The 27,970-nt window shown below is 43.3% G+C and overlaps 2 protein-coding genes across 2 annotated transcripts; one reads left to right on the top strand and one right to left on the bottom strand.

The window, feature by feature from the left end:
* Positions 1 to 620: 620 nt before the first annotated feature.
* Positions 621 to 11,937, bottom strand: LOC139416878 (differentially expressed in FDCP 6 homolog). Its single transcript, XM_071166035.1, has 10 exons — positions 11,747 to 11,937; positions 7,904 to 8,044; positions 7,625 to 7,810; positions 6,997 to 7,224; positions 5,637 to 5,892; positions 5,178 to 5,476; positions 3,845 to 4,011; positions 3,036 to 3,234; positions 2,772 to 2,862; positions 621 to 2,215 (listed from the first exon to the last, which is right to left on the bottom strand). Exons 1-10 carry the CDS (start codon positions 11,891 to 11,893, stop codon positions 2,019 to 2,021), a joined length of 1,911 nt encoding a protein of 636 aa, XP_071022136.1. The 5' UTR covers positions 11,894 to 11,937; the 3' UTR covers positions 621 to 2,018.
* Positions 11,938 to 18,832: 6,895 nt separating this feature from the next.
* LOC139416879 (FA complementation group E) lies at positions 18,833 to 24,705 on the top strand. The gene is made up of 10 exons (XM_071166036.1): positions 18,833 to 19,171; positions 19,339 to 19,960; positions 20,059 to 20,103; positions 20,193 to 20,249; positions 20,338 to 20,481; positions 21,010 to 21,133; positions 22,875 to 22,950; positions 23,074 to 23,140; positions 23,942 to 24,067; positions 24,278 to 24,705. Exons 1-10 carry the CDS (start codon positions 18,963 to 18,965, stop codon positions 24,380 to 24,382), a joined length of 1,575 nt encoding a protein of 524 aa, XP_071022137.1. The 5' UTR covers positions 18,833 to 18,962; the 3' UTR covers positions 24,383 to 24,705.
* The last annotated feature ends 3,265 nt before the right edge of the window (positions 24,706 to 27,970 follow it).

Here is a 27,970-nt window from a genome sequence, read left to right on the forward strand (position 1 = left end):
GGGACAATAAAAGGCCACTCTAAAATGTGCAGTTTTGTCACACAACACAATGCCACAGATGTCTCAAGTTTTGAGGGAACGTGCAATATGCACGTTGACTGCAGGAATGTCCACCAAAGCTGTTGCCAGAGAATTGAATGGTCATTGCTCTACCATACGTTGTTTTAGAGAATATGGCAATACGTCCAACCGGCCTCACAACCGCAGACCGTGCACGTGTCAGCACGCCAGCCCAGGACCTCCACATCCTGCGGGATCATCGGACAGGGAAGGGGGTGCTGTAATAAAGCCTTTTTGTGGGGGAAAACTCAGTGTGATTGGCTAGGCCTTGCTCCACAGTGGGTGGGCCTGGCTCCACAGTGGGTGGGCCTATGCCTTCCCAGGTTCACCCATGGCAACACCCCTGCCCAGTCATGTGAAAACCATAGATTAGTGCCTAATTGATTTATTTCAATTGATTTATTTCCTTATATGAACTGTAACATAAGTAAAATCTTTGAAATTATTGCATGTTGCGTTTATATTTCTGTTCGGTAAATAAAGTAGTCAAAAGTTTTTAGTATTTGGTCCCATATTCCTATAATGTAATGACTCTACAAACTTGTTGGATGCACTTGCAGTTCGTTTAGGTTGTGTTTATTTTTTTGTGCCAAATATAAATTTATGTTAAATAATATATTGTGTCATGTTGAGGTACATTTTATTCTAAATAAGAATATATGTTTTTAAACACTTCGACATTAATGTGGATGCTACCATGATTACGAATAATCCTGAATTGATCAGGAATAATGATGAGTGAGAAAGTTACAGAGGGCCAAAGATCATACCCCCAAGACATGCTAACCGTTCACCATTACCGTTAGCATGTCTTAGCATGTCTTTAACGCCTACCTCTGAGATTGAAAAATAAATTGTTAAACAACATTTCTTTCTCTGAGCAATTGTATTAGTATAAAATAATTTCCAAAAGAAATTGAGCATATAATATAGCTCAGTATTTGAATAATTGATTTTGTACAGTCATTATTGTTCATCTTTATCAAGGGTGTCAATCATGTCATTCCCACCACATTATTGGATCTTGGTATTTGCAATAAATCTCTCCTGTAATTGTCCTTTTTGGTCAGAAGGTGTCTCTCTTAACACTTTTTTGATACATATTGTCACATCCAATATGTATCCACATCCAAAAAATAAAGCAGGATAATACCTTGAATTAGTTTTTCGTTTCGTCACACAAACACTGAGAAGATATAAGGATTGGGAAAATGCAACGTCTACATAGTTTACACACACAGGGTACGCACCTGGCCCCCGAGCTTACATTTCTACATGTGTGTAAAGTTTCAACTGACTCCGGAAACAGGAAATAAAGAGACCACAGAGCTGTTTGCATTAATTTCCACTCTTCTCTGTTTTCATATTGCACCCATTTGGTACAGAGTACTCTCCTTATTTTATTAATATGTCTGTCTGTCTGTCTGTCTGTCTGTCTGTCTGTCTGTCTGTCTGTCTGTCTGTCTGTCTGTCTGTCATTACAAAGAGGGAGAGAAGAGAACAAACTAGACTCATTTAGTAAATATATTTACAGAATTCATTTTGTGAGATGAAAGAAATCTTAATCTTGTGATCTTTCAGAAGAAATTCTCAACAACAAAACAAACACTTGTGGTTATTATTTTCTTCATTAAAACATGGAGACTTGCCATCAACATAGCGTGAGATGCTGTGATGGAATACTATTGACATAATACATTTACTACCAATGATGCATCTAATTGTTTACTACCAACTTGGTGGGAGAAGAATATTCAAAAGATTAACATCATGTATCTTGACGATTCCTTTATCCCATCCATGCTTTTCCGTCAACTAGACAGAACGTTTACATTGACACCACCTAAAAGATGAATTCATACTCGCTCAGTCTTTCCACCTTTTCCATTACAAAAACCACAAACGAAACACAGTTGGTAACACAGTTTTCCCTTCTAGAGGAGAAGAACCATATCCTCTCAGGGGATGTCCATGCCTCCGTTAGAGGTCTGTGAGAGACGTTTCTCTCCTTCACAGCCTAACCCTGCACCACTGCTGTCCACGTTCTCCTTGCTCTCGTCATCCTGCTCCTCTGACCGCTGTCTCAGCCGCAGGCCGGGATCTCTCTGAGAAGGGATCTGGAAACGGGAGAACGAGCCTCCAGAAGATCTCTTCTCTGATACAGGATACAGAAACACAAACACTAAGCCTGCTGTACTGTTTTCTGCTGGACAAGACCACATTGTAACTAAGTATGTCTTGGTCAATTATTCATAAGTGATGATTGGTGAATCTGACATAGCCATCTTGTTATGAACGAGAACAGTGGTTGTTGGCAGGTAAGTCATCAGTGTACCTGTGGTTTGAAGTTACTGTGTCAAAGACAAGAGGGATGCTAGAGCCACGGGTTTACAGTAGAAAATATGATGAATAACACAGAAATGCAAGAGTACGTCTTATCAATGCTATGCTTAAAGAAAGAAGTACACTAAAATGAGGTTGTCAAAACCTAGTTACAACCTCAGAGAAAGAGGGACATCTCTCACGACCTTTAGCATACACCTACTACTGTACAGTAGTTCTGCACATCGCATGTCTTACTCGCTCCCTGCTCTTTGTGCATAGTTAAATGTCAAATCGCAAGGAAATGTGTGCCCACTCAAGTGACCTCATTACATCACACGATGCTGAACACTTGACAAAATGGCAACATTTCAATGTGTGTGACATACCTCCTGGTCCAACTGGACTCATCAGCCGGTTCATCTGAACATTCCAGTGTTTGACGTTGGTGCTGGCTTGACGAAGCTTCCTTTGGGCAGCCTATCAGGACACAAGGGAGATTGAAACATGTGGAACAAATTCACACTAAAGACATGAATAAGGCTCTAATGTTAATCACATTGATGTTAGTGTTGATAATTAAGCTCAATCTAAATATCCAGTGTTGTTGTGAAGGGAAGTAGTCAGTGTGTTGATAACGGTAGGCTACTCACCACAACGTCCTGGTCGACCCGGTGTCGGTTGGCCCTGACCTCCTCCAGCTGCCGCTGAGCTTCCTCCAGAGCCCGGGTCTTGTTCTCCATCTCTTGCCTCAGCTCCTGCTTCTCTCTCTGGGTCTTCCGGATGTACTCCTCCTGCTCGTCCTGGAGGGCCATCAGGGCCTTCATCTTCTCTTCCTCCTCAGACAGCAAACTGGGCAATACAGATTCAAGGTTTTTTAGAAACATGTCAAGTTAAAACACACAGGGCATACAGTAGTCAGTAAATATAGCATGATTTGCTGGAGATTTAGAAAGAATTCGGTAAAACTGTATTTAAAGCCAAGTTATTACAAGCATGGACGAGCCTATATTCTTTATGATATCTTTGCCATGTCTGAGATTCTTTGAGAGCTTTGACAAGCAGGGAACTTAACGCTTGGTATTATATGCAGTGCTCACAGCCAGAAAGGGCATTAATGGAAGGACACGTCAGATAATTTCTTTTTTTGCATGTAAGATTGAGACAGAGCCCATGCACACCCTGTCAACATATCCAACAGATCGTAGCTAGACAACTTCCTCTGCTAAAAACTCTACTTCCTCAGGAACCTCACTAACGCAACAGCCCACCCTTCAACACTGATCAGCTTCTCACCACATCTGTCTCCCTGTGGTGTGCTGTGTTCAATAAAAGACATGCAGCTTATACGTGCTAAGTGGATGCGTTTTCACATGCCGACTGCTAGCCCTACCTGAGCCTGTCTATAGAAGTGAATATGTTTGAAGAAGAATACTGTGTGTGTGCGCATGCAGCACCCTACCCAGTCTGCGCGTATCTAAAGACCTCTTCGTCCTGTCTGGCCTTGATCTCCTGGTGCAAGGCCTCCTCCAGACTCGTCTGCAACCCCTCCAGCTCCTTGATCCTCTTCCTCTGCCGCTCCGCCTCCTCCTCCTTCAGAATCATCTCTGCTTGCATGCTGGCCCGCGACTGGAGAGACACACACAGCATAGAAGATCTGTCACCCACTCTAAATCTGCACCAACCATCCTCCACAGTACACAACACAACCGCCACCCTCCTCCTCCTTGACACAGGTAAGCACACACTCAAAACAGAAGGTTCTATAGACTGCCAAAAAAGGCAGTTGGATCTTGGATCATAACCATAGCAGATCCCTTTTTGGTGCTACATAGAACTTGTTGTAAGGTTATATAAAAGAACCATGCTCATAAGGTTCTCATTGGAACCACACTCCTTTCTTCCCTTCACCTTCTCCCCCTTTCCTGTTACTAGCTGTCCTCACCGCCTCCCTCCCTGTCCTCACCGCCTCCCTCCCTGTCCTCACCGCCTCTCTCCTCTCCATCCTCACTGCCTCTCCATCCTCACCGCCTCCCTCCTCTTCGTCCTCACCGCCTCCCTCCTCTCCCTCCCTGTCCTCACCGCCTCTCTCCTCTCCATCCTCACTGCCTCTCCATCCTCACCGCCTCCCTCCCTGTCCTCACCGCCTCCCTCCCTGTCCTCACCGCCTCTCTCCTCTCCATCCTCACTGCCTCTCCATCCTCACCGCCTCCCTCCTCTTCGTCCTCACCGCCTCCCTCCTCTCCCTCCCTGTCCTCACCGCCTCCCTCCTCTCCGTCCACACCGCCTCCCTCTCTGTCCTCACCGCCTCCCTCCTTTCCCTCCCTCCATTGTCACTGCCTCCCTCCTCTCCCCCCCTCTCTGTCCTCACCGCCTCCCTCCCCTTCCTCCCTCTCTGTCCTCACCGTCTCCCTCCTTTCCCTCCCTCCATTGTCACCGCCTCCCTCCTCTCCCTCCCTTTCTGTCCTCACCGCCTCCCTCCTTTCCCTCCCTCCATTGTCACCGCCTCCCTCCCCTCCCTCCCCCTCTGTCCTCACCGCCTCCTTCCTCTCCCTCCCTCTCTGTCCTCACTGCCTCCCCTTCCTCCCTCTCTGTCCTCACCGCCTCCCTCCTTTCCCTCCCTCCATTGTCACCGCCTCCCTCCCCTTCCTCCCTCTCTGTCCTCACCGCCTCCCTCCTTTCCCTCCCTCCATTGTCACCGCCTCCCTCCCCTCCCTCCCTCTCTGTCCTCACCACCTCCCTCCCTTTGTTATCGCTTCTTTTCCACCGTCTCCCTCTCCCCTCCCAGTCTTCACCTCCTCTGCCTCGCGGAGCTGCACCTCCAGGGCCCGCTGCATCTCATCATGCTGCTGACGCCTCCTCATCTCGTCCTGTTCCAGGAGAGCCTGGGCCTGCCTCTGTGCCTCCTTCAGGAGCTCCAGCTCGGCCAGCTTACGCTCCTTCTCCTCCTGGAGGGCCCGAAAACGTTGCAGCTCCTCCTCCTTGGCCAGCCGCCTCCTCTCCCGTTGCTCCCTCTGCTCCCTCCTCTTCAGCTTCAGGTCCTTGTGGAGAGAGGTCTTCCCTTCAGTGTGTAGACGGATGGCTGTCTGAATGGCTGTGGGGAGGGAGGGGGATAGGCTGTAACAAGTTGTACAATAGTACTTCCACACAGGGCTCACATTATATATTCACTCTGAGAAGTGCCTGAAGTCTATTGGGAGTGAATGCATTATTAGTAGGAGGGATCACTGAGTAGAAGAACATGCCCCACAGACCTGCTGTCCATTCCTGTCTCTGCTTGGTGTCTGAGGCACTCATCTCATAGGTCTTGGAGAGAGTTTTCAGACAAAACATACACCTCTTCCCATCTCTGTCTGGCAGAACCTCCACACAGCAGTCCCCGTCCAGAGGGATGTTTCCCTGGCGATCCTTGCGGTCCTCGCTGGTGTAGTAGGCCAGGGTACCGGGCCTTAGGGTGAACCAGCGCTCCTTCCAATTCCTCCTCAGCTGACCCTTCTTCCAAAGATACCCCTGGAGGCCACAAAGTCAACACACACATTATTGACATAGAACAACTTATCACTGACACATCCCCTTTTGCCTTTACCAATGTTTACAAATCTTTAAGGTGGTGGCAGCAATATGGTGGAAGATACATCACTACACAGCTTATACACTCAGCTGCCAGTTTATTCGGTACACCCATCTAGTACCAGGTTGGACCCCGCCTTTTCCTCCAGAACAATCTGAATTAAAATGTTGCTCAATTGCTATCAAGGGACCTAACGTGTGCCAGGAAAACATTCCCCACACCATTATACTACCGCCACCAGCCTGTACTGTCGACACCAGGCAGGATGGGGCCATGAACTCATGCTGCTTACACCAAATCCTGACACTGCCATCATCATGACGCAACAGGAACTGAGATTTGTCGGACCAGGCAAACTTTTTCCACTCGTCAGTTGTTTAGTGTTGGTGATGGCGTGCCCACTGGAGCTACTTCTTCTTGTTGTCAGCGGATAGGAGTGGAACCTATCAGCTGCAGTAGCCCATTTGTGACAAGGACCGACGAGTTGTGCGTTCTGAGATGCCGTTCTGCTCACCACTGTTGTACTGCGCCGTTGTTTGCCTGTTAGCTTGCCAGATTTTTGCCATTCTCCTTCAAACTCTCATCAACGAGATGTTTTAGCCCACAGAACTGCCGCCGATTGGACGTTTGTTTGTTACACCATTCTCTGTAAACCCTAGACACTGACGTGTGTGAAAAGTCCAGGAGGCCGGCCATTTCTGAGATACTGGAACTGGTGCATCTGGCACCAACGATCATACCACACTCAAAGTTGCTTAGGTCACTCATTTTGCCCATTCTAACATTCAATCGAACAGTAACCGAATGCCTCAATGCCTGCCTGCTTTACATAGCAAGCCACGGCCACGTGACTCACTGTCTGTCGGAGCGAACCATTTTCATGAACGGCGCGGTGTACCTAATAAACTGGCCACCGAGTGTACATATCCCTTCAGACATGCTAACATCAAGATTTTCTGGCCAAGAGGGAGGGATAGGGAGCGATGTGGGACCGGCTGAGAGACAGACAGACCATACTGCTCTATTGTTTTCAGGTAGCCTACCTCTTTGAGGACATCTCCGACTATCTCCCTGTACACCTCCTCTATGGCCATGCTGGTGATTTCCTGGTCCATGCCTCTAGTTACCTTCCCAGAGTTCATCATGTCCAGGAAGGACCAGACAGTGAAACCATTCTGCTGCACTGTATCCTTGGAGATGAAGTCCTCCAGCTCCACACAGTTGAGCTCAACACTCATGGCCATACACATCTTCTTGAGCAGGTATTCCACCTGAACAAATAATTTTTTTTATTGTGTGGAGCACAAATATTTGGCATAGAAAAAGACATTGACATTGTATATTGTGGTGAAAATAGTTTCCTTTCACTTGTTTTGCCACCAGTGAAATGTATTGTTTTTGATTGATAAGGTAACCTCCTCCATTTTGTTTTTAGTGAAACAACCTTGACTGCTGGTTCTCACGCAGAGCCACTGTGCTCTACTCTAAAAGCTGCCTGTAGCTTATCATAACAACACTGCCAACAGCAGTTGTGAAAAACAGACTACAGGAAACCAGAAGCTATGTGACATGCAAGCCCACATTTACTGCGCATAAAGGACCACAAGTCGGCAATTTTTTTCAGAGATTTGGCAGGTAAATACTAGGACTGGATGGTGAAGTTGAACTCACCTCATCTGGGACCATAATCAGAGGGTATTTGTCCTCTGACAAAAAGTTAAACAGGCACCAGAGACTAAAGGCATCTTTCCCTGGCAACACGTTCTTATTGTCCTTCCCCGGCTTGTAGTTCTTCTTAGCAGTGAGAGTCCAGCAAAGCTCATCTACTTGTTCCTTGACAAAACAGCCCTCTTCTACCTGTGTGCAGGAAACATAATAATACACACAATGTTGAGTGAGACTAACAAAAACATAAACTCAGCTATTGCCATGATGCATGCATTTCATTACCTTGTCCAGTATGTATTTGTTGAGGTAAGGCATGTACCCCTGGCTGGAGACCGGTCCATCATCATCATCCCTGAAGTGTTCTTCCAGAGCCACTGGGTCGTGGGGGATGGACAGAACCGTACACAGGTTATGGGACAGAACCTAAAACACATGGACAACAGGTAGATCTGGATGAGTTTTTTTTATTATTTATTTTTATTTCACCTTTATTTAACCAGGTAGACTAATTGAGAACAAGTTCTCATTTGCAACTGCGATCTGGCCAAGATAAAGCGTAGCAATTCGACACATACAACAACACAGAGTTAAACATGGAATAAACAAAACATACAGTCAATAATACAGTAGAACAAAAGAAAACAAAAAGTATATATACAGTGAGTGCAAATGAGGTATGTTAAGGAAATAAATAGGCCATGGTGGCGAAGTAATTACAGTATAGCAATTAAACACTGGAATGGTAGATCGGCAGAAGATGAACCAATACTGAACGTAACAGACGTCAATATTAGTATCTGGCCAAGACCTGTTTATAAACCTTGCACAGACTTGTCTCTGTCAGACAGAAAAGAGCATTAAATACTTTGACAGTTTAAGACCTGAAACACAAAAGCTGAATCATTACAGTATTTTAGTCTCAGAGGAAACATGCATCATGTACCCATCACGTCAGAATACAGGAGAAGGATATAGTGAAACTGCTGACCAGGCATGTGTGATTTACTCAGTCAAATATCTATTGGGTTACTTCAAGAGAGCTTCTTGTGTTCACACAACAATGTTCCAACTGCCATTTAGACCTTCTGATAAGATTGAGGATGCTCTCATGAAAAACAAGAATAAATGACTGGACCTTACTGAAATAGAAGTTGAGAGATATGTATCTTATTTTGAGAGAGACTCAGTAAACCCGTGTAGAACCCAGCCTTAATTTTCTGACACATCATCACCACATCCTGTCCTTCTCTCCTCCTCCCTCACTCAGTCAACCCTCTTCTCACAACTGAACCAAGGATTTTATTGGCATCCCCATTATCTGTTGCTGAAGCAGCAGCTACTCTGCCTGGGGTCCACACAAAACATAAAATATGACATAATACAGAACATTTAACTACACACATTTTAAATAAGCACAAGTTCCTCTGGACAGTTACACGCATACATACTGTACACTGGTACATATACATGTGAGTTATAGGGGGGAGGTGTGTTGTGAGGTGTTTTATTTTTTAAAGCAAATGTAGCTGTTTGCTTGAATAATTTGAGATGGGAAGGAGTTCCATGTGATCATGGCTCTACATAATACGTTGGGTTCCCTTGAATTCATTCTGAATGTCTGTGTCTGGTGGGTTATGTCTGTCAGAGCTGTGTGTAAGTTGATTATACAGGGAAGTTTGAATTTCACAATATTTCTCACAAAAACAAGAATGAATGCAGCCAATCTCTCCTCTACTATGAGCCAAGAGAGACTGACATGTATACTGTTGACATTAGCCCTCTTTTCTACATTGAAGGGCAAGACGTGTTGCTCTGTTCCGCGCCAGCTGCAGCTTTTCTAGGTCCTTAGTTGCAGCACATGATCATATCATCAGGCAATAGAGATGATTTGATAAAACTAGAGCTTGCAGGATTTGTTTGGTCGACTGTGGCGTTAAAAAAAAGAAGCAGAGCATCTCTTTATCACAGACAGACCTCTCCCCATCTTCACAACAATTATTCCTTGACCATGACACTTTACGGTCTCAGCTGACACCAAGAAGTTCTCCCCCCTCAACTTCCTCAACAGCCACATCATTCATCACCAGATTCAGCTGAGGTCTAGAACTTAGGGAATGATTTGTACCAAATACAAAGCTCTTAGTTTTAGAGATGTTCAGGACCCAGTTTATTATTAACCAACCACCCATTACAAAACTGACTGTATAATGTTAAATCATCAGCGTACATAGACACACAGGCTTTGTTTAACAGTAAAAGGCCCTAGAGTGCTACCTTGCGTTACAACACACTTGACATGCTTTACATTAGAGAAGCTTCCATTAAAGAAAACCCTTGGTTCTATTGGATAGATAACTCCCAACCCATGATATGGCAGCAGATGTAAAGCCATAACACTTAAGTTCTCTCAACAACAGGTTATGGCCAATAATATCAAAGGCTGCTCTGAAGTCTAACAGTACAGCTCCCACAATCTTCTTATTATCAATTTATTTTAGCCAATCATCAGTCATTTGTGTCAGTGCAGTACATGTTGAGTGCCTTTCTCTATAAGCATGCTGAAAGTCTTAATTACTTTTCAAAAAGTTGCTAAGAGCCGGCAGCAAGTTGATTGATCGGCTGAACGAGTAAAGGGGCTTTATCATTCTTGGGGAGCGGAATGACTTTAGCTTCCCTCCAGGTCTGAGGACAAACTTTTCTCCAGACTCAGATAATAAATATGACAAACAGGAGTGGCAATACAGCCTGCCATCATCTTCAGTAGCTTTCCAGCTAAGTTATCAATACGAGATGGTTTCTCACACTAACTTCACAGAATTTAAAATGACAATGCTTTCTTTCATTATTAGATATTTTACGCATGAATATGTTGGCTCACAGTTTGTTGTTGGCATTTCATGTTTGCGTTTGCCCACTTTGCCAATGAAATAGTCATTAAAATAATTGCCAATATCAAAAGGTCATGTGATGAATGAGCCCCGAGATTCAACAAAACATGGAGTTGAATTTGTCTTTCTGCCCACAATTTCATTTAAAGTACTCCAAAGATTTTTATAGAATTTATATTAGTTTCATAATACAGTTTCTTCTTATTTCTGTTCAGTTTAGTAATATACATTTCTTAATTTTAAAGAACACCAAGACCTGCGTGGCTTGGGGACCTTCAGCCTCTATGAACCTGACTCCCTGGTCTCTAGACTGGCCCATACTCCAGACCAGTCTGCCAGTACCAGCATGACAGGGATAAGCCTAGTCACGAGGTTCTGATAGTGAAAGCCAGGCCAGGAGCACATGGCTGAATCATGGAGCTCGATGGAGGAGAGTGGGACTGGTCCCACACCATGTAACAATATAGCCTGGTCCGATGTTTGTTTGTGCTCTGGCCAACTCCATTGTTCATTGTCAAGCCAAACAGCGTGACAGGGAGTTGGCATGCTAGCACCAACACACTGGCACTCAGGTTCATATCAATAAGCACTGAAGATGTACGTGAACTGTAGTACAAGTGGCGATGTGGTGACAAGTTATATTCACCAGCTCTCTGGTCGTGCTCAGTGCCACAGTACCAATTGCACTGCATGTGGTGACATCATGGACCAGCCTGGTCACAACTTGGTGATGAGGCCTTCCATTCATAGAAACGCAGAGCAAACCGTAACTCTCCAGCTCACACATTGCCCCTACTGTGCACTATTTCACTATCATCAGTGTTGTTCTCCCACCCATGGGAAAAATATAGTTACCACTGCGAGCCCTATTACAACACTAAAACAATCAGCTAATAACTTGACACACACAGAGCATGTGCCATGAAGGTTTGCTCAACCAGGAAATACACTCAATCAGATGAAGATCAGCAGAAAATCTACCACATATACAAACATATACAGCATATCAAGATATTCAGGACCAGTTCTGCTCATCTTCACTAATGTCAAAAGTATATTTTTATTGACCCAGAACTGTATATTATTGGATGACTCCAGCTACCCCAATAAAGATCTTCATGAGGTCGGAAATGAGAGAGCTGGGTGCCTTGGTTAGAAGTTGGTGCCCCTAAAACATGGGGCCAAAACCCTTAGTAAAATCCCATCAATTTTGGCTGAAATGAATCCAGGTGCTCACCTTGAGTTGAGACTTGGACACTTTCCCACTCTTCTCAAGATCCAGAGCAGTGAAGCCATACCAAATAGACTTGAGGAGCTCTGAGCGTAGGTCCATGTCTACAGCAGCATAACTTTTTCTCTCTCTCCCTCCCTCCTCTCGATACATGCCCCTACGCTGTGATAGCCTCTTGAGCCACCCACACCCAGTAGTGCTTTGACTGTGGGGCCCTGCTGTGCTGACTGCACTACTAAACCAGTCAGTCTCAGTTGCACCACCTGCTGGCGGGGCATTGTAGTGTAAGGGTCCAATAACAGACTGACATACTCCTTTAATATAGTGAACAAAAATATAAACGCAACATGTAAAGTGTTGGTCCCATGTTTCATGAGCTTAAATAAAAAAGGTACTTATGTAAAATGTCCATTTATTTTTTATAACTTTGCACAAATTTCACACCGTCACACTGTGTGTAGATTGCTGACAAAAAACAAAACAATTTAATCCAGTTTATAATAAAGCTAACGTAACAAAATGTGGAAGAAGTAAATGGGTCTGAATACTTTCAGAATACACTGTATTCACTATGTAAGTCCAAAATATTACAGTGAAGTATATCACCTCCCGCTTAACGTCTTATTTTGAATATAACCAATGACATGTATTTAATTTACTCTTACCTGTATAGTTGGTAGCAGCAGCTGGACTGTCTTGTCTGCTGTGGCTGGTCTTCACCTTCTCCAGTCTCTCCTCTTCCCCTCTTTCATTCTGTTGGCTGCCAGTCCCATTCCATGATACCCTCGAGATGGGGAGGGCAGTGGGGCGGAGAGGTCGAGGTCCCCCAACCCCCAGCAGGTCTCCAAAGTCAGAGGCCACTGCCTCTTCCTTCTGTGCAGTTCATATGATAGCAGCTGCTGTGTCCAGGGTCTCATGCAAGTAGAACTGTAATCGCTGCCGAAGGTGCTTCAACAAAGGGTCGGCAGCAATTACAGTTATACACAGACAAGTGTGCATGATTTAGCATAATTAATTAAACCGTTTTGTTTGAAACTGAGATTGTGAAATTCCCATAAACAAGACATTTTTTTTAACCTTTATTTAACTAGGCAAGTCAGTTAAGAACAAATTCTTATTTTCAATGACGGCCTGTTCAGGGGCAGAACGACAGATTTGTACCTTGTCAGCTTGGGGTTTTGGACTTGCAACCTTCCGGTTACTAGTCCAGCGCTCTAACCACTAGGCTACCCTGCCGCCCCACTTAAACAGGAAGGTGGAGTGGTGTTCCTGTGTGGGTTTCTAACACAGCCCATATATATATATATCACTTTTTTTTGTTTTTTATGTTGTTCAGTCTTTGATCTGCTGCAATGTTCAACATTTCATCCGGTTGTAGAGCACAAGTTGTTTTGATCAACTTGTGCGACTAAAACAACTGATTTCTGTTATTGATTAAACTTGTAGTTGAAACTTGGTATCACTTAACTTCATTCAAACTTTGAATTTGAAATGCCATTGCTATGGAATTTACTGCCTCCAAAATAATCGATTCCTCGACTCCCATTCTCCTATGATTCAGTATTTTTGCAACGAAGGAGACTGGATGGTTGCCATGGTCACTTTAATTATGCCTATACTGTTCAGCAGCTGAAATCAGCAGGATGGGGAGCGGGGGCGTATTTACTAAGAGAGGTTTATCATGGATTTCTGAAATAATGATTATGATCACACTTCCTCAATGTAAATATTATGGGGACACCTATACATTTGGCAGCCAAGCATGAGTTATCAGTGTAGCCTTGTCTAGACATGACTTTGAAAACTATCTTCACGTCTTAAAAAAAATAACAATACAAAATAAAGAACACCACTCCAGACTTCCATTAATAGAATGAAGTATAATTACAGGGCAGTTTGTCAAAACTAAACCTTTGTGAATCGTCCACTGGAATAACACACATGCTTGTATAATAATTACATAAACATTTCAAGTAATACTATCCCCATCCAGAAAGGGCTGTGTAACACCGCAAAGAATGGGTTTATCAGCATAGTGCACCACATAACCCCATGTGATCTGTCAAGGCTGTGCACAGCGGAATTATGACTGAATAATTCTAGTTCCTACACACCACCTTCAATATTTATACAAAATAGGCCTTGTTGTAAGTTGATAAGCATCATGCTAATGCCAGTTCTCTCTAGAATGCAAAATGTCTTCTTAGTAGGACTCCGCAATATTGAGTTGTTGTGTAAGCTATGCGCAGAGGTTTCAGCTTGTTTTGGGAGTCGAGGAAGATTCGACTCCAACCACAGGAGTCTGAGTCTACTCCAAAAATCATAGAGTCTTTCACCCCTAGCTTTAACTAGCTAAAGTGTTAAGTTCAATGATCGGTTAAAAAAAAGGTTTGAACCCCGGTCACACCACACCCAGACCCATATATTTAGTTACGCCAACTTTTAGAATTCTAGACATTCCCTGTTACACGACATTGTTTAAATATTCCCCATGTAATGTTAATGAGGAGGTAACATGGCTGCCATAGAATGTTGAAGTGTCATGTACAGGGCTGTGAAAAAGTTTTGCCCTCTTTCAAATTCACATTTTTGATACTGAATGTTATCAGATCTTCAACCAAAACCCAATATTAGATAAAGGGAACCTGCGTGAACAAATAACACAATTACATTTATTTCATAAAGTATACAACACCCAATGCCCGTGTGGTACAAAGTAAGTGCCACCTTTTAGCTGCAATGATTCCAACCAAATGCTTCCTGTAGTTGTTGATCAGTCTCATGTCTCAAGACATCAGTCAGGAAGTTAAAGCTTGGTCATTTGCAGTCTTCCAAATGGACAAAGAACCCAAGCATACTTCCAAAGTTGTGGCAAAATGGCTTAAGAACAACAATGTCAAGGTATTGGAGTGGCCATCACAAAGCCCTGATCTCAATCTTATAGAAAATTTGTGGGCAGAACTGAAAAAGTGCATGCGAGCAAGGAGGCCTACAAACCTGACTCAGTTACACCAGCTCTGTCAGGAGAAGTGGGCCAAAATTCACCCAACTTATTGTGGGAAGCTTGTGGAACGCTACACAAAACGTTTGACCCAAGTTAAACCATTTAAAGGCAATGCTACCGAATACTAATTGAGTGTATGTAAACTTCTGGCCCACTGGAAATGTGATGAAATAAATCAATCATTCTCTCTACAATTATTCTGACATTTCACATTCTTAAAATAAAGTGGTGATCCTAACTAACCTAAGACAGGGAATTTTTCTTTGGATTAAATGTCAGGAACTGTGAAAAACTGAGTTTAAATGTATTTGGCTGAGGTGTATGTAAACATCAGACTTCAACTGTACATAAAGTGCATTCGGGAAAGCATTCAGACCACTTTACATTTCCACGTTTTGTTACGACAGTCTTATTATAAAATGTATTAAATAGTATTTTTTTCCTCATCAGTCTACACACAATACCCCTTAATGACAAAGCAAAAACAGGTTTTGAGAAATGTTTACAAATGTGATAAGAAAGTAAAATAGCATCAATAGTATTCTCTAATGGCACACGGAAATATTTATTGCCCCTTTTGGCTTTTCTTATGTTCTTTGTGTAACAGAGTCAAAGATTGTCCTGTAAGCTTTCCCAAAAGCTTGACATTTCTCTACTGGCGCTGCCGAATTGGATCCTTTTTGGAGGCGCAGCTGGTTAGTATGTTGCTGGTTAGTATGTTGCTGGTTAGTATGTTGCTGGTTAGTATGTTGCTGGTTAGTATGTTGCTGGTTAGTATGTTGCTGGTTAGTATGTTGCTGGTTAGTATGTTGCTGGTTAGTATGTTTCTGGTTAGTATGTTGCTGGTTAGTATGTTGCTGGTTAGTATGTTGCTGGTTAGTATGTTGCTGGTTAGTATGTTGCTGGTTAGTATGTTGCTGGTTAGTATGTTGCTGGTTAGTATGTTGCTGGTTAGTATGTTTCTGGTTAGTATGTTGCTGGTTAGTATGTTGCTGGTTAGTATGTTGCTGGTTAGTATGTTGCTGGTTAGTATGTTTCTGGTTAGTATGTTGCTGGTTAGTATGTTGCTGGTTAGTATGTTGCTGGTTAGTATGTTATCAAACAGGGTGGTTGCGTGTTGGAGAAGCGGAGGTTGCAATATCAACTACCATTAAGGATGTTGAGTGCGGAAGCAATACTGCTAAGCAGCACTTGAAACCTGTTACATTTGTTCCCAGCAGGAGCCTTCCTCCCAGGAGGCAGCGATGGCGGTGGCAGCAGAGTGTGGTGCCTCCTCTTTCTCCCCTTGCCCTCCAGGCAGACCAGGACAAACTTCAACCTGAGTAAAGATGTGACCTGTGGCATCTGCATGAAGACGGTGTACGAGAAGACCAGCGCTGGGGATAGGCGCTTTAGCATCATGCCAGAGCTACAGTGTCACCTGGAGAAAAAAACTAAACTTCCAGGAAGAAGTTATAAAGTAAGCGAATGGGGAGAAATGTTAGTTTATTGTGGCTTGTTTTAGTTTTTGATCATCTACTGTCGGCAGTGTCCTATCTTTTTTTAAACATTTTTTTGACTTGTCGAAGTAACCAACAACTTTATCTCTCTTCCCAAGGGGTTGCCAAAAGTGCAGAGTCAAGTCGGCGTTTTACATCCCCAACAAGTACTGGGAAGAAGGACAACCAAAGGAAACTCTTATCCGTAACTTTAAAGATAAATGCAGGTCAGCTTTTACCATTCTCTCGACCAGATGTCACTATGGATTTCTGGGGTTCTGGCATCCTAGTTTGATTGTGGTAAACCAATGCTCTGTTTCAACTCCAGAAAATAAGATGTCGTTTCTTCATGTGTCATGGATGCTGTCCCTTCAAGATGGAGTGTCTCTGTTGGTATGACCTGCCTCAAGGCTACAGACCCCATCACCGCCACGATCATCTTGTGGTATTTCAATGATCGTATTAATGTCACACACACACACACACACACACACACAGTTCAACATAGATAAATGTAAACTGAAACAGATATTTGTGATATTGTTGTGACCACTCAATGCATTTCTAAATTGTAAAAAGCTTCTTCTTTTTTTTCTCACCCAAAAGCACCATGCCATGAGTCTGGATGACTTAAACAGCTTCTTGACTATGTCATTGTTCTGACTCTTCTGGATGACTTGCTGGATGATGGCAATGGTGTTCCCGCTGTACCTGGGTGAATATGACAAGTATGACCTATTCTAAGCACTGCCACCCTGCCCCATGGGTTTGGACTGCAATGGGTTGACTAGGGCCTTTACTTTTGATTGGATCCCAGGGTTGTGTGGGTTGTTGCTTGGAGTCATCCTCTTAGACCTGTGATTGGCTGTTCTCTTGCTGTTGATGGGTTTTGGTTCCATGCAAGTTGATGGGTTAATGAATTAGTTGGCTAATTGATGTGATGGGCTCCGACCCATTGGTTTGCCATCTGTTGTTCCATTGGGTGGTCCTGTTGTGCCAATATTGTCATTTGCACCATTTAGTAAGTTAGTGAGATTTGAATAATGCTGTGATGTGTAGTGTATATATTTTATGTAAGTCTAGATTGAAAGTATACTTTGCCTTGCCCTGAGATATGGCTAGACTCCTATAGTGCCATTATAATCTAGCCATACCTCCTGGCAATACCTTGCCCTGATATTTTTCACTTGTCTGACATATTTGAGATGCTTATTTAAAAATATATATATATATTTTTTACCTATATTGAACTAGGCAAGTCTGTGCCTCCAGGCAAGTCTCAGCCTCCAGTATTTATGCTGCAGTAGTTTATGTGTCGGGGGGCTAGGGTCAGTTTGTTATATCTGGAGTACTTCTCCTGTCCTATTCGGTGTCCTGTGTGAATTTAAGTGTGCTCTCTCTAATTCTCTCTTTCTCTCTTTCTTTCTCTCTGTAGGAGGACCTGAGCCCTAGGACCATGCCTCAGGACTACCTGACATGATGACTCCTTGCTGTCCCCAGTCCACCTGGCCGTGCTGCTGCTCCAGTTTCAACTGTTCTGTCTTATTATTATTGGACCATGCGGCACAGCCAGAAGAGGACTGGCCACCCCACATAGCCTGGTTCCTCTCTGGGTTTCTTCCTAGGTTTTGGCCTTTCTAGGGAGTTTTTCCTAGCCACCGTGCTTCTACACCTGCATTGCTTGCTGTTTGGGGTTTTAGGCTGGGTTTCTGTACAGCACTTTGAGATATCAGCTGATGTACAAAGGGCTATATAAATAAATTTGATTTGTTAAGAACAAATTCTTATTTTACAATGATGGCCTACCCCGGCCAAACCCTCCCCTAACCCGGACGATGCTGGGCCAATGGTTCGCACCGCCCTATGCGACTCCCAATCACTGCCGGTTGTGATGCAGCACCTTAGACTGCTGCGCCACTCGGGAGCCCAGATTAGGCTTCATGCGTACCTTTACTGTTGACAGGGAAACTCTTGTTGCGGTGTTGACATGATGATTGAAGACCTAATGTTAGATTTGATTTATTCTATTATGTTTTCAATGTTCACACAGAAAAGGGAATAAAATATTGTTTCACAGTTTGCTGCTTATTTTTTTTTCCTGCTGCAGGCATTGGCGATGTCTAATGTTAGTGAATTCCCACATATGCACAAGTGGTACTGTGCATTCGTAAATTCAGACCCCTTCTCCTTTTCACATTTTGTTACTTTAGTCTTATTCTAAAATGTATTACATTTGTTTTCCCTCATCAATCTACGCACAATACCCCATAATGACAAAGCGAAAACAGGTTTTTAGAAATGTTAGAAAATTTATAAATAAAAAAATAACAGAAATACCTTATTTGCCTAAATATTGCGACCCCTGTGTGTCTTAGTTGGCTTCAAGTAAAATTTGAGAACTGGCTTGTCTTTGTTGAACCTTTTTATACTGAAGCCAAAACTGCACACAGTGGTTGTGATAAAGACTGCTTGGTATGGATGACTCAAACACACATTTTCAGTATAGCCTCAAAAAAGTTAAAAAACATTTAGTTAGCCACGTCACCAGGGACCAGCAGTTATCGATCTTACCACTCCAGCTCAGTAGGCGGCGCCAGACCCTCATGTTACAAGTTCACGTCAGGAAGAGGGTGGTGAAAACATAAACAAAGCATGACATTTTGTATCGCTGGTTAGTTGGAGGCAAAAAACAACATATTACGCTTATTTTAGGCCGTTTCTTGTTATCCATAAGACGACAATGGACACAAATACTTTGTTGCTCCGGTTTGATGGACGCTCCCGGTTGCTGCTCCGTTCTTTACTATCGGGAGCTACTGGTGCCCGTCGAGGTCTGTGGGTGTTCCAGCGGCAGCGACGGTCAGACCCGGACCGCTGCCTACACACCTGTCTCGAGACTCTTTGCCAGCAGGAAATATGCCTGAACAGTGATGCTCAGACCCTGACAACGTGAGAAAATAGTCCAAACTCGTTTATTCCACTAAAGTTAAACAGCTAGGCTTTTTGACCTCGTTGTTTGACTTCTCTAGACTGACCAGACTAGTGATGTGTATTTTAAATGTTAAAAAATACATAATATACGTTTCTCTTCTATAACCCACTGCTCTTTTCCTTAGCAAACCACTCGTGTGCCTATTTCCAGTTGCCTTCCAACGGAGCCTCGTGTCCTTCCTCCATCTCACCCACCCTTTGCATCCCCGGACCAGTGTCCTTCACCTGCTAGACTGCCTCAGCCAGGGGGAGCATGCCCCAAACCCCTGGGTGTCTGCCCTAGTCGTACAGCTCCGGAGAGACCTGGGAGCCCCTGGGGGGAAGGAGCCTCTAATCACCCCCCAGTGCAGAGAAAGACTAAGGGGACTATGTGAGCGTCTGAGGGATAGTGGTGGTGGTGATGATAAAGCAACAGGATGGGCCTTTTGTTTAGGTGGACCAATAGAGCCACAACTGTCTTCATCCTCACAGGGTGGGCTAGATGTGGTTCCGAAGAGGAAGAGCAGCTGTGTTGATCTGGACTCAGAACCTGAGGACGACGCCGGACAGCAGCGTAAGAGGATGAGGATAAGTCTCTCTCCTGTGGACACTGAGAGGAGTTGTAGCAGTATGGAGTTTGTGGTGGGAACGGAGGGTTTGAAGGATGAGATGGAGACGGACCGGGTGGTTGGTGTCATCCCAGAACCAGCTGTGGAACCGCAGCCAGCAGCAGGGAGTCCAAGTGATGCACTGCCTGAGAATGTAAAGGTGAGATGAATAAAGGACATGACTTAACTATTCAGTCACATTAGTATTCTGTTGACACCACCGAAGAACTGAAAGTAACTTATGTGTTCTTGGTTCAGGCTTCTATCCCTCAAATCAAGGAAATGTTGGAAAGTGAGATGGAGGTAAGATATCTATTTTAATGAAGTGATCATGTCTGAGATGCACTGACTCACATGAAAGGGCCTTAATCCCCTGTGTCCTCTTTGTTTAGTGGGACCAGAGCTCAGTGGATATCTTCAAGGTGCTGAACGACTGTGACCCCTCCCAGGTTAGACTTTTTTAAATTGACACTAAAACATTAGCAAAATCAGGTCGTTCATGAGCACTACTTCCAATAACAACCATTCTCTCTGTAGGTAGAGATCTTATGTAGGATGCTGAGTTTGTCTGAGATGCCAGAACAGACCCTACCTCAGCTCTGTAGCTGCCTGCTAGAACTCTCTCCTGATCTCAGTCACAGCACAGCAGCCACACTCATCAAGAGTCTCCTGCTGGGAAAGGTACCTCACATTTCATTCATATGTACCCTTTTCACACCACTGACCAACACTGAGCCAAAACAAGCTGCACTGGGCTGGCCTGGTTACCAAGCTGCACTGGGCTGGCCTGGTTACCAAGCTGCACTGGGCTGGCCTGGTTACCAAGCTGCACTGGGCTGGCCTGGTTACCAAGCTGCACTGGGCTGGCCTGGTTACCAAGCTGCACTGGGCTGGCCTGGTTACCAAGCTGCACTGGGCTGGCCTGGTTACCAAGCTGCACTGGGCTGGCCTGGTTACCAAGCTGCACTGGGCTGGCCTGGTTACCAAGCTGCACTGGGCTGGCCTGGTTACCAAGCGGCACTGGGCTGGCCTGGTTACCAAGCTGCACTGGTTACCAATCCATCATAGTTTCTTTGCTGGAAAGGACAATGTGAAAATAAAAATTTGAGCCAGTACTGTTCAAGTCGGCCTTATAATGTGAATAAGACAATAGCTTGTCAGGCTACCTATATCTCTGACTTTTTCTCCCGTACTGTTGACCTCTGGCAGGTTCTGTCCCTTTCTGAACCTGCCTCACGCTGTCTAGTCACGGCTGTGACGTCACTATGCAGTCGCTACCCCAGGCCAACCTGCCATTCTCTGATTGGACCAGTCCTGGAGGAAGGGCAGACAGGTGAGTGGGACATACACATTGATCAATAGTGGACTCCAAAATAGAAGAGCATTAACTGTCAGTCAATATAGTATTCTCCACCTATGATGTTATATTTAGCCACTAATCATCAATTCATCTTTCTATTTATATATAATCTCTTTATTTACCACGTACGGTTCCTTTGGAAAATATTCAGAGCCCTTGACTTTCCACATTTTGTAACGTTACAGCCTTATTCTAAAATGTATTGCATTGTTCCCTCTCCCCCTCAATCTACACACAATACCCCATAATGACAAAGCAGAAACAGGTTTTTATAAATGCTTGCTAATTTATGCAATTTTTAAAAAAATGGATCACATTTATTAAGTGTTTCGACCCTTTACTCAGTACTGTGTTAAAGCACCTTTGGCAGCGATTACAGCCTTGAGTCTTCTTGGGTATGACGCTACAAGCTTCACACACACCTGTATTTGGGGAGTTTCTTCATTCATCTCTGCAGATCCTCTCAAGTTCTGTCAGGTTGGATGGGGAGCGTTGCTGCACAGCTATTTTCAGGTCTCTCCAGAGATGTTCAATCGGGTTCAAGTCTGGGCTCTGGCTGAGCCACTCAAGAACATTCAGAGACTTGTCCCAAAGCCACTCCTGTGTTGTCTTGGCTGTGTGCTTAAGGTCGTTGTCCTGTTGGAATGTGAACATTTGCCCCAGTCTGAGGTCCTGAGCACTCTGGAGCAGGTTTTCATCAAGGATCTCTCTGTTCATCTTTCCCTTGAATCTGACTTGTCTCCCAGTACCTGCCGCTGAAAAACATCACAGCATGATGCTGCCACCACCATGCTTCACCGTAGGGATGGTGCCAGGTTTCCTCCAGATGTGACGCTTGGCATTCGGGCCAAATAGTTAAATCTTGGTTTCATCAGACCAGAGAATCTTGTTTCTCATGATTTGAAAGTCCTTTAGGTGCCTTTTGGTAAACTTTAAGTGGGCTGTCATGTGCCTTTTTACTGATGAGTGTCTTTTGTCTGGCCACTCTACCATAAAGTCCTAATTGGTGGAGCGCTGCAGAGATGTTTGTCCTTCTGGAAGGTTCTCCCATCTCCACGGAGGAACTCTGGAGCGCTGTCAGAGTAACCATCGGGATCTTGGTCACTTCCCTGACCAAGGCCCTTTCCCCCGATTGCTCAGTTTGGCCGGGAGGCCAGCTCTAGGAAGTGTCTTGGTGGTTCCAAACTTCTTCCCTTTAAGAATGATGGAGGCCACTGTGTTCTTGGGGACCTTCAATGCTGCAGACATTTTTTGGTACCCTTCCCCAGATCTGCGCCTTGACACAATCCTGTCTCAGATCTCTACGGACAAGTCCTTCGACCTCATGACTTGGTTGTTGCTCTGACATGCGCTGTCAACTGTGGGACCTTATATAGACAGGTATATGCCTCTCCAAATCATGTCCAATCAATTGAATTTACCACAGGTGGACTTCAATCAAGTTTCAGAAACATCTCAAGGATAATCAATGGAAACAGTCTCATAGCAAATGGTCTGAATACTTATGTAAATAAGCTATTCGGTTATTTTTAGTACATTTGCAAACATTTCTAAAAACCTTTGTCATTATGGGGTGTTGTGTGTAGATTGCAGAGGAAATGTTTTATTGAATCCATTTTAGAATAAGGCTGTAACGTAACAAAATGTGGAAAAGTCAAGGGGTCTGAACACTTTCTGAAGGCACTGTATATCTAAATCTGGGATGTATCATCAGGCAGTGCACAGGCTGAGCTGCTCAACAGATTGATAGAAGACTGCCTGGATCCCCACTTCAGACTGCTGGTGTTTCAGTAAGACAAACCAACCCATTGGGTGTAATGGATCTAACAACCAGTGAAGTGTTCTGGCTGTATTGATTACATGTATTTTAATACAACGTCTTATACAGTCTCATAAGATCTTCTTTTGTCCAGAATGACAATCAAAGGGATTTGGTGTGAAGGACTGCTGTCTGTCATTCATGCCCTGCTGGACAAGAAGGTGAACCATAAATCTACTCCACTCAAATACAAACTAGTCCTCTAATGTACCATACCTACCAAACCAGACCAAACTATACTGAACAAAAATATAAACGCAACATGCAGCAATTTCAACGATTTTACTGACTTAAAGTTCATGAAAGGAAATTAGTCAATTCAAAAAATAGTTTTTTTCCCCACAAAAGGGCTTCATTATAGACAGAAATTCTCCTCAGTTTCATCAGCTGTCCGGGTGGCTTGTCTCAGACGATCCCGCAGGTTAAGAAGCCGGATGTGGAAGTCCTGGGCTGGCGTGGTTAAACGTGTTGCGGTTGTGAGGCTGATTGGACGTGTTGCCAAATTCTCTGGCAACAGCTCTGGTAGACATTCCTGCAGTCAGCATGCCAATTGCACATGTGGCGTTGTGTGATATTTTAGTAGCTTTTTATTGTCTCAAGCACAAGGTGCACCTGTGGTAATGATCATGCTGATTAATCAGCTTCTTGATATGACACCTGTCAGGTGGATGGATTATCTTGGCAAAGGAGAAATGCTCACTAACAGGGATGTGAACAAATTTGTGCATAAAATTGGAGCGAAATAAGCTTTTGTGTATGGAACATTTCTGGGATCTTTTATTTCAGCTCATGAAACATGGGACCAATATAAATGTAGCATTTATATTTTTGTTCAGTATAGTTCTCTAATCTACCATAGCTATCCAAACCAATTTGATTTGATCGCATTGTATGTGAAAACAGAGTATTCATAAAATCCCTAGTCTCTCATTGATTTTAATCTGTTTGTATACACTTTTCAGCTGGAGCTGAATGAAGAGCTGTTCACACTCTTCACTGACCAGCTAAGCTCCCAGGCACCTCACTTCACCAAGTCCATGAAGTATGCCAAGATGATGCTCACTGTGCTGACCAAGTATAACACGCATGTAGGTTATTTCAATCAATCAAACGTATTTATAAAGCCCTTTTTAAATCAGCAGTTGTCCTAAAGAGCTGTACAGTAACCTGACCTAGATCCCAAAGAGGAAACGGAGGCACGTTGGCTATGAAAACACCTTAAGTCCAGTCTAAAGGTATAACTGTCACTTAACGTCTGTTTACTGATAGACTGCTATTGTCTGGTTGTATTTGTCCAGGTAACTGTGGCTCACAAACACACACTGTCCTGCTGCTTGTCCTCCAATGAGACATTCTTGAAGAAGTCTCTTCAAGCTGCCCTGAAGAGAATCAAACATTCATGAAATACTGTCTGAATCACAATACTGTTAAACTATTAAATTCATTATAATGACTGATTACAGTAAATGGTAGGGTATTTTTAAAGTCATTTTTACTAAAATGTTGTGTCAGCTGTGTTTAAAACAAATTACAAGTCAGACGTTTGTTGTTTCATATTGATCTAATGTAAAAATTCTGGAATTCTGCAAGAACTTGCATAGCATACCTGTAAACCTGTATGTATAAACAATGTTGCAAATGTTTGGAATGCAGTTTTAACCAATCAGCATTTAACCAATCAGCATTTAGACCCACTAGTTGAAATAAAAGCCAACATGCACAAAAATATTGGTTACCTTTTGGAGAGTGTCTTTGAACCAGTATGTTGCTGTCAGAGAGGCATACATGTGGTACCACAGCATTCACTTGAAGTCCCGATCAGATTTTCTTTAGTGGCACGATGGAAAAAATATCGCAATATTTTCACCCACCAATATGGCTGAACTCCGTGTCCAGTTTATTTTTGCGCAATTTTCGGGTGGACTTCCTTTCCAGCGCAGCGTGAAGGAGGAGAAACCGACAATATGAGGTCAGTAAAACATTATTTTATAAATCATTTCTAATTATTATTTTTTTTGACAATTATTACGGAATATATTTCTGTAAATCAAAACTTCAACAATTGCCCATTGGATGGATTTACATAGAGAACCTTTGTAACTAACATCCTGGACACATGATTTTTGAAGGTCAAATTTACCCAAGGACTTGTGGAGACACTTCTAACTATATAATTATATATTCTTCTTTAACTCCTTGATTTACTTCAATTCTATCTTATCTAATTGAACACATGAAGCAGTTCAGGATTTACTTCTGATTTATTACTGTTAAAGCAATGTATGTTCAACAATCTAATTGGAGCTTGCTCTAAATAATGGGAGGCACTCAAAAGCTTTGCTTAATTTTTTCAAGGCTCAAAGAAACTTAACTTCATAATAAGTGGGGTTTTAAATGATTGGTAAATAAATCCCTTGCTGCCCTGTACTACAGTTGTATGTCGTAAATTGTTGTTTGTCTTTTTTTTCCATTCACAGTAAGGTCTCCAGTGACACGGTTATATGAGGCTGTTAGGGAGGTCCAGCAGGGCTCTCTGGCTAAGCCCAGGAAGTACATTAAATCGTTTTTTCCCCCTCAATCTACACAATTCCACATAATGACAAAGCAACAACAGGTTTAGATTTTCTTGCATGTTTATTAAAAATGAAAAACGGAAATATCACATTTAGATAAGTATTCAGACCCCTTTACTCAGTACTTTGTTGAAGCACCGTTGGCAGTGATTACAGCCTCAAGTCTTCTTGGATGTGACGCTACAAGCTTGGCACACCTGTATTTGGGGAGTTTCTCACATTCTTCTCTGCAGATCCTCTCAAGCTCTGTCAGGTTGGATGGGGAGCGTCGCTGCACAGCTATTTCAGGTCTCTTCAGAGATGTTCGATCAGATTCAAGTTCCTGCTCTGGCTGGGCCACTCAAGAACATTCAGAGACTTGTCCAAAAGCCACTCCTGTGTTGTCTTGAATGTGCTTAGGGTCGTTGTCCTGTTGGAAGGTGAACCGCCGCCTCAGTCTGAGGTCCTGAGCACTCTGGAGAAGGTTTTCATAAAGGATCTCTCTGTACTTTGCTCCGTTCATCTTTCTCTCGATCCTGACTAGTCGTCCAGTCCCTGCCGCTGAAAAACATCCCCACAGCATGATACTGCCACCACCATGCTTCACCCCGTAGGGATGGTGCCAGTTTTCTCCAAATGTGACGCTTGGCATTCAGCCCGAAGAGTTCAATCTTGGTTTCACCAGACCAGAAAATCTCATTCCTCATGGTCTGGCAGTCTTTAGGTGCCTTTTGGCAAACTCCAAGCGGGCTGTCGTGTGCCTTTTACTGAGGAGTGGCTTCCATCTGGCCACTCTACCAGAAAGGCCTGATTGGTGGAGTGCTGCAGAGATGGTTGTCCTTTTGGAAGGTTCTCCCTTCTCCACAGAGGAACTTTAGAGCTCTGTCAGAGTGATCATCGAGTTCTTGGTCACCTCCCTGACCAAGGCCCTTATCCCCTATTGCTCAATTTGTATTAATCTCTCAAAAAATAAATGCCACTTAACGATCAGTCATAACAAGCCTTTTAATTATAAATATAGAAACGATATCAAAACGTAGACAATAAACTGGTCAGTACCACAACAAATCCGCAATGCAGTGAAAACCTCCCAACACAATTATGCCTCAAACAAACCAATTAGAATCAAATGCATCTTAGGTTAATATAAATTAAAAGTTTAACAGGTTAATGTGCAGCTTATTTCATGTTATTGTACTACAGCTTACAGAGAAACAGACACTTTCTAGCATTTTCTAGTTCTATTTTCTAAATGACGTTAAAAAATAATATAATACAATTATATTAAGGATTTAGTGACAGTTGTGCTGAAGGATCCCTTAAGTTAAAAGAGAAAACAAAGATAATGTAGACATTCAATTAAATAAATACATAATTATATTAGGAATGTTACAGCTTTATTACTCCCAATGTAATAGATAAAGAAAGAAAACAAATATAAATAAAGAAATAATTATATTAAAAATGACGTAACTTCATTTGGAAACTACGTGAACCTTGTTGTGCAAATATGTGTGCCAGACACGTAACTTCTACAGTAAGACACATAACTTCTACAGTAAGACACGTAACTTCTACAGTAAGACACGCAACTTCTACAGTAAGACACGCAACTTCTACAGTAAGACACGCAACTTCTACAGTAAGACACGCAACTTCTACAGTAATCTTGATATGTTATAGTCATTAACAAATGTATGAAACTTGTTACAAACACATATCATATTTAACCTGAAGAAAATAATCTAATTGATTCACCTGATAATAATAATAACTTAATTTTTTAAATAAAATAAATTAACTGGCAAAGTGCCTTTATATAGAAATGTCAAACTTGCTTTGCATAAAGCATTCGATAAAATAGTGGTCGAGCTAGATACTTTTCACGGTGCCCTAATACACATGGAGCCAAGATCTTCTTCATTTTGTCGAGGACAGTTGTCCCTCACCAGGGACATATAATCTCACAGAGAGTCCATTGACTCAAAAAATACAGACATACTCAAGTCTCTAGAAAGTCCTTCCCTCCTTGTGTGTAGCATAGCATACTGCAGTAGGGTAACTCCCCCTGGTTACAGCCAGAGACATATACTGCAGTAGGGCAACTCCCCCTGGTTACAACCAGAGACATATACTACAGTAAGGTAACTCCCCCTGGTTACAACCAGAGACATATACTACAGTAGGGCAACTCCCCCTGGTTACAGCCAGAGACATATACTACAGTAGGGCAACTCCCCCTGGTTACAACCAGAGACATATACTACAGTAGGACAACTCCCCCTGGTTACAACCAGAGACATATACTGCAGTAGGGCAACTCCCCCTGGTTACAACCAGAGACATATACTACAGTAGGGCAACTCCCCCTGGTTACAACCAGAGACATATACTACAGTAGGACAACTCCCCCTGGTTACAACCAGAGACATATACTGC

The sequence above is a fragment of the Oncorhynchus clarkii genome, chromosome 9 (assembly GCF_045791955.1).
Source record: "Oncorhynchus clarkii lewisi isolate Uvic-CL-2024 chromosome 9, UVic_Ocla_1.0, whole genome shotgun sequence".
Classification (NCBI taxonomy): Eukaryota; Metazoa; Chordata; class Actinopteri; order Salmoniformes; family Salmonidae; genus Oncorhynchus; species Oncorhynchus clarkii.